Here is a 7352-nt window from a genome sequence, read left to right as displayed (position 1 = left end):
TTTTTTTTTTTTTGCAGTACATGGGCCTTTCACTGCTGTGGCCTCTCCCGCTGCGGAGCACAGGCTCCGGACGTGCAGGCTCAGCGGCCACGGCTCACGGGCCCAGCCGCCCCGCGGCATGTGGGATCTTCCCGGACCGGGGCACGAACCCGTGTCCCCTGCATCGGCAGGCGGACTCTCAACCCCTGCGCCCCCAGGGAAGCCCAAGCCATCAGTTTCGACTGGACTTCAGCTGTCAGGCTAAGTAGAGGATCACATACTACTATTGCAGTACTGGGTTGCTTTCTTGATTTTTCAGATTTTGATCTGATTACAATTCATCACCCCTTCTTCCTTGAGTCATCTGCACTTGGTTTCCAGGACTCTAAACTCTTGATTTTCCTCCTGTCTCAGTGGTTGTGCTTTCCAAATCTTTTTGCTTATTCTTCTCTCCAACCTTTTACTTTGGATTTCTTAGTCCTCTGTATATGTAAACTTCCTTGGTGATGTCATCCGGTCACGTAGCATTCAATGCCATTTATATACCAACAAGTCTTAAATTTATATCTCAATCCCATACATTGCTCCTAAAACCCAAACTCATATCTTCAACTCCCTACTCAACATTTCAGTTTGGATGTCTACATTTCATACCCTACATGCGTCAAACTGAATTCCCAATCCTCCTCCCCAAAATCTTTATCCGTATCCCCTTGGCCCCCATCTCAATTGATGGCATCTCCATCTTTCAATTTGTTCAGGCCAAAAACCGTAAGAGTCACTTACGATTCTTCTCTTGCATCCATACCCTACATCTAATATGTCAGGAAGACCTTGACTCTACTTTCAAGTTATATCTAGAATGTGACTATTTTTCACCACTTCCTCTGCTATCACTCTGCTCTGAGGCACTGTCATCCCCTGCTTGGATTAATATCAGAGCCTCCTAATGCTTATTTCTGCTCTACTTTTCCCCACAGCAACCAGAATGAGCCTGTTAAAATTTATGTCAGATCATGTCCCTCTTTTTCTCCAAGACCCTCCAGTGTTTCCCATCTCAGAGTAAAAGCCAGAGTCCTTTTAATAGCCTACAATGTCTAGGTGACCCGGCCTCCCACTTTCCCTCTCTGGCCTCCTCTTCTGCTCTCCTTTATCACGCCACCTTGGCCACTCCTGGCTATTCCCCAAACATGCCATGCAGTCTTCTGCCAGGGCCTTTGTAGCAGCTCTTCCCTCGGCCTGGAACTCCCTTCCCCTGAGAATCTGAATAATTCCCTCACCTCCTTCCAATCTTTGGTTAAATGTTACCTTTTCCATAAGACCTACCCTGACCCCCTTACTGAATACCATTGCTACTTTTTTCTTCTTTTTTCAATAGCATTTGTTACCTTCTGCTTATGTTTATTGTCTCTCTCCTCCTGCTAGAATGTAAGCTCCATTAGGTCAAGGGAGTTTGTCCCTTTTACTCGTAGGTGTATCTCAAGCACGCAGGACAAACAGTATCTGTCATGTAGTTAATGTTCAGTAAGTATTTGTTGAATGAATAAATTTCTGAGGCTAAACATCATAAAATGCAAATGGTAGAAGTGAGTAGAGGTGGTCCTAGGTGGACAATACATTTTTTAATAAATAGATGTTGGAGGAAGAGAATAAGGGATAAAGGGGATGATGAGGGGCTTGCTAAAGCATTAAAAGCGACTGCCTACCAGTTAGCCTTTAGCCCTAGGTGCAATTCAAGACACATTGAATTTCATTGTAAAAGGGAACATCAATAACTTCCACAAGATGGCACTGTGTCCAGTCCTGTTTTCCCGCATTCGAAGGGTTTGAAATATCGTAAAATTGTGTGACTGATGCCCTCTGCTGGCTTGTTTTTGTTTTTCTTGACCTTGAGCCTTTGGCTTAAAGATGTAAATGATGGCTCCATATGTTTCCTTGAACATGCTCAATGTGATTCTTACATCCATAATTTAAGCCAGCTGGCCAAAAGCACACTCAAAAGTTTATAGTACTGACACAGCATACAGGCATAACACTGACACCGATTTGATTGCCACACAGAACCACTGTGGTGTGGTGACACTCAGATCCCTGCAACGCATTCTAGCCGCATGCCAGTCATGCATCACGCCCAAATATCAAGCACACGTGCTGCCCTGTGGCTCTACCTGTCCTTCATCCTTCCATCTCAACTACAATCCCTGGTACCATTTTGGAAAGATAGGCAACACTGCCTTCCCATTCCTCCCTCCTTGCTCTCAATTGCCACCACCACCCTCCAGCCTTCCTTATAACTTAGGATGACAAGAAACAGAGCTGGGAGGAAGGGGTACATCTTCTTATACAGGCAAGTATTTGACAAGTTGGGATTTTAATTCCAAAGCTACCCTAACGCTCTCCCCTTCCCTGCCCTCCCCGACCTGCCCACATACACACACCGTAATACTCTCTGGAAATTTAGATCATTAATATCCTATTTGTACCCTTTCAGTGTGGTTTAAATTTAAAAGACTGACTGGATTACTATATTTAAGTGATAGGTAACCTTCCCAAGAACTGTCACATTAGGTCATACCAATTGTTAAGCAGGCCTGCATCCCTATGCCAGCAGCAACCCAGAGAAGCATGCCGTAAGTGAGCCTCATCATCCTTCAGGTAGCAACACCTAAAGGCTTGGGATTTCTTAACATTTATTTATTTGTTTGTTTGGTTGTGCTGGGTCTTAGTTGTGGCATGTAGGCTTCTCTCTAGTTGTGGCACGTGGACTCTAAAGCACGCAGGCTTAGTTGCCCCTCAGCATGTGGGATCTTAGCTCCAAGACCAGGGATCGAACCCACATCCCCTGCATTGGAAGGCGGATTCTTAACCACTGGACCACAAGGGAAGTCCCTTAACACTTTCTTACAAGACAGTTATGGCTTTTTTATGTGCGTTCTTTCCCAAAACTTTTTGGAACCCATTTATATCCCTGGCTTGTGAAACTTCTTAGACTTACATGTAGACAGTGTATAAAATTATTTTTTCATTTGTCTTAAATTTGCTCTGTTCAAATTTCAAAGGGTGTCTCCTCCTATAAGTCATGATTTGGTAGGCAAATAACATCCACTTTCACCCTTAATAGTTTTATAGAAATGACTGTATCTCTTTCGAGGCTTCCTTCCAGGCTGTGGTGTTCTATTCTCTAATCCGTTTTCATAGGCCAGCTTCCTTTCCCTCTGATTCCTACCATTTTGGTTATTGTAGTTATCCTTCTGTGATCTAATTCCACTATAGCCTGGTTGTGAGGCAACCAATTCTGTACAAAGAATTCCAAACACAAAAGCACTGGATTCTATTCTCAGTAACCTTCTAGATAATGCCCAGAATTCTGAACCAATGTCCTTCAGATACTACACATGGAACACCTTAGCTTGGGTGTACCATCTCAGGTACCTTGAACTTAACATGCTTCATTCTTATTTTCTTATCTACTTTACTTCCAAACCTGTTCTCACATCTGTTTTCTCATGGTATAGTTACTAGAAAGAATCCACTCAAGGCAGAAGCCTCCCCCCACCCTGCCAGTTCTCTTTCCCTCCCATTGTCCAACATGAATTTACCAAGTTCTGAAAATCTCTCTAATCAGAATCGACACCTCCTTGGTGCAATCACCACCCTTAGTCTAGACCCTCATTTTTCACTCTTACCACAAGAGCTTCCCATGCTCAGCCTCTGTAGTTCAGCCTGAATCCTGCTACCAGAATTTTATAAACACACACACACACGTGTGTTTGGTGGGAGCCCTATATCCCTTTTCAAAAGCTCCTTAATTTGCCATTGACTCCAGGATCCAGGAATTCAAGGTATTCACCACGCTCAGACCTCAGCCTCTCACTGCAGCCCATCCATTCTGCACTCCCCTCTCCTGCCAGGATGAATCAGGCCCTGCGCACCTGGACATACACACTGTTCACTCCGGTTGGAATACTCTTCTCCCCACAGTCACCTCTTTTCTCTTTGAACTGAATCTGCTGCCCCACCCTGCACCCGCACATCCAGCCCATAACACCCCATCCCCTGCCACCTCCACGGGGAACTTCTGCAACCATCAGACTGCAGAGGGTCAGGCCTCGGGTAATTCCAAATGCTATTGTGTGGAAGAGCTGAACATGACAGCACAGGCACATTCATTCATCCCACTGAGGAAGTACTTTTGAAAGGGATTCAAATGTGGGCAACTCTCTGCTCACCAACGTGGATGCAGTTGCTATGTGAGTTCCCTAAAGTTGATCATTGGAAATCCATTCAAATAAGGAAAGTGTATTAAAACATTAAAAAGCAAAAGCTGTTTTATACACCTCTTTACTATATTCAACCACTAAGCCCTGGCCCCATTTCTGATGTGGACTAAATGATAATTATAAGCCAATTCTGGTCAGTCAAGGCATGCAGAGTAGTGGTTACCCTCTTTGGACTGGGCATGCTCTCCCCATAGTTCTAGCTGCCATTAGTCCCACAAAGCATGCCAGCTTCAGCTGCTCGTATTGTTGACCTGGCTCCTAAAGGTCTCTGCCACCCTGGCCCCCAAACCATCTTTTGCTTGCTTGAATCCCACCTGACCTCTAAGACTAAGCTCAAGTGCCATCTCCTCTAATAAGTATTTCCTCATTACTCCAGCTAATTTGACCTCCAGCCTCTTTGAAGTCCCCCAACATTTTGCTAGTGTATTATGACACATCATACGCCCCTTGTAGCTAGTTGCATCCACGCTTCATTAAGAACTAAGTGGAAACTGTGAGTCAAGGTTAAGTGACCAATTCTGTGATCTCAGGCCACAAAACTGGACACATCCAGGGTTCTAGGATTTGAGCTGCAGATAAATAACAGAGCCTGCATTTAGTTCACTGAAAAAGGTTACAGTGACTTTATATGCACACACATTCTCTTATTCTCTCTTCATGTCCCTTCTATCTGCCTTCTGCTCACAGAAAAAATCATAAGACAATTTGATGGATGTTACTTTTTTAATAAATAGAAACCACATCATTTCATTTGTTACAGAGAATAATAATGAGAGGCAATAATTCAAGAGGGCCCCAGGAAGCTTTTTCATCAACAAAGTAACAGAAAGGAGAAGCACCTTCACTGCCCAAGCCTATGGGTAATTTTTTTCTTTTGATTTCTGATCTCCCACCCACATCATTATGCCACTTCCAGAATGGAACTCTGCCTTCAAATCTCCTACTAGTTGGAAGGCTGGTCTATCAGCTTGTCTCAGTAACGGAATGGAGGTCCCTAACTCAGCTGAGGAACCTTGACAAGTCTTCTTTGATTTCAGCCTCATCCCAAGGCCCATGAATGTTTTCTTTAAAAAGCTGCAGGCGAATGAGGTAGAAAGGGCAGAGACATGAGATGGAAACCAGCAGAAGGGCAAAGAGTATGGCTCCCACAGCACTAATGGACAGCAGGCCTCCCAAGGCTGAAAATGCAAAAAGCAGTGTGACTCCCACATAGCTGTGGGGAGTACATGCCTTCAGTTTCTTCTGTAACATGGGCCATAGGGCAAAAATCTGGATGGCAAATGTCACCATGACGAAGGCATGTAGGGACCGGGGCAGGCGTGAGGCAAGGCAGACAGAAGCAAAGATGGCCATGTTCAAGGACAGTGTGCTGGATACAATGGCACCATTGGCACCATAGTCAAAGAAGATGAGGTGGCCTAACAGCATGAAGACTGACATGGCATAGATGGTGTCAGTGCTGACGGACTCTGTCAGAGTCTTCAGCACCGGCGAAAAGCCATATGTGAAAGTTATGAAGACTAGGGCACTCTTCAAGTCAGCCCACCGGGTCCGCCCACTCTTCTTCCGTCCTTCACCTCCATCAATGAGATCAAACAAAACATAGCCAATCAGTGAAGAAGCCAGGCCGGTCCCAAAAAGCCAATGGGGAGCCAGAAGACCCTCATCCATATACCACCAGATAACCACAAAAACACAGACACTGCACAGCTGCTGTATCACCACACTGGACTCAAATACCACAGCCCAATATTGGTATTTCCGGGCATAGATGTTCTTCCGGAGCTCTTCCAGGAAACTCTGATCCACGTAGTTATCAGGAAAAGGCTGTCGCTCATACAAGACCTTCTGCCATCTGGCCTCTTTGGTGTTAGTTACAGGCTGGGCACACATTATCCTTTCGCTCAAACTCAGGCCAGTTCAATCTCCCTTGCAGAAGTCCATGTGGTTCTCAATCTTTATAGTTTTGAAATAAAACCTCTCTGGAAATTCCATGCTGAGCTGTGGGTGATATTGTACCGACTTTCCCTTGCTTTCAAAGGCAGCAACCCAGGCTAGGCCTACAGTAGATGAGTTTGTTCTCTGAGGCAGGACAATACAGCTAAGTTCCTAGAAAAAGAGAGACTATGAATCTATGAAAGTTGTGACAGGTCAAGGGTAGGACTGAGTTAAAATCAAACCAACTTATTGCTTTATTAGAAGCTGATTAGCAGTCTGAACAGAATACACACGGTGGCCATCTTATAATTATGGATATTAAAATTTCATTTCAGATTTTACATTATAATCCCTTGTCAGCTATCACTTATGGAGTGCTCACTATGTGCTAAGAGTGTTACGTAGCTTCTTTCAGTTAATCTCCACAACCTTGCAAATTAGTATCAACCTCACTGTAGCTAGTAAAAAAGCTGAGACTCAAAAGTGCTTAGGTAACTTTAGCCCAAGTTAACAGTGGTAAATAGTGGATCCAGATTTCAATGAAAATTCTGCCCCAAAGCCTGTGCCTCTAAACCAGTTCTTAACTCAGGAGTTCACATATCCTTGAGGTCTATAGATGGGCTTCAGACCGTTCAAAAACCCTGTCAATGCATACTTGTAGTTGTAATTTATGCAAATTTCTAGGATTAGGTTCCTAGCTTTTATTGGGCTCTCAAAGGCATCTGTTACTTAAAATAAAAACAAGTTACCGGTCTAAAGACAAAAGTAAACCTCACAATACAGAAAGATATGAGCTTTATGGTTTATTTAACCAAAACCAAGGACTCAAGATTCTTAATCCGTTAACTGAGCTTAACATCCTTTAAAGAGCTATCATCCTACTTATTAACGCCGAAACTCGGGAGGATCAAAGATAATGATACCCTTTTCACACTGGGAAAACTATGAGTCAGAAATACCAAGTTCATCCAGCAAGTCTGCGAGGAAAATTCTTATTGCCCGACCTAATTTCTTCCACAGAGAGCACGATAGGTTTTGCATCACAAGCCAGACACCCTGAGAGCCCCCCTCACTGCAGCAGGGAACCCAGCCCGGGGATCTCACGGCCGCCGCGGGGGCTGGAGTGTCAGAGGCGCCGAAAAGGGCAACGCCCGC

General features: G+C 44.5%; 2 protein-coding genes across 3 annotated transcripts in view; one reads left to right on the top strand and one right to left on the bottom strand.

Annotated features, from left to right (window-relative positions):
- Positions 1-4966: 4966 nt before the first annotated feature.
- PIGC (phosphatidylinositol glycan anchor biosynthesis class C) overlaps positions 4967-7352 on the bottom strand; it is a 2819-nt gene continuing 433 nt past the window's right edge. The window contains exons 1-2 of one of the 2 annotated variants that reach the window (XM_024739850.1): positions 7157-7270; positions 4969-6368 (exon numbers count right to left, since the gene is read on the bottom strand). In XM_024739850.1, the coding sequence (XP_024595618.1) occupies positions 5259-6152 (894 nt within the window). In that variant the 5' untranslated portion in view covers positions 6153-6368; positions 7157-7270 and the 3' untranslated portion in view covers positions 4969-5258. Of the gene's footprint in view, positions 6369-7156; positions 7271-7352 lie in introns of those variants that run through there. The other variant, XM_024739849.1, reaches the window with a different exon arrangement.
- Positions 7142-7352, top strand: part of CUNH1orf105 (chromosome unknown C1orf105 homolog) — a 22160-nt gene continuing 21949 nt past the window's right edge. Inside the window, 1 exon segment of the mRNA XM_024739841.1 lies at positions 7142-7341. Coding sequence (XP_024595609.1) covers positions 7142-7341 — 200 coding nt within the window.

Source organism: Neophocaena asiaeorientalis, unplaced genomic scaffold (assembly GCF_003031525.2).
Source record: "Neophocaena asiaeorientalis asiaeorientalis breed wild unplaced genomic scaffold, Neophocaena_asiaeorientalis_V1.1 scaffold589, whole genome shotgun sequence".
Classification (NCBI taxonomy): domain Eukaryota; kingdom Metazoa; phylum Chordata; class Mammalia; order Artiodactyla; family Phocoenidae; genus Neophocaena; species Neophocaena asiaeorientalis.
Note: the sequence above shows the minus strand (reverse complement) of the source record. Positions and strands in the feature narration are given on the sequence as shown.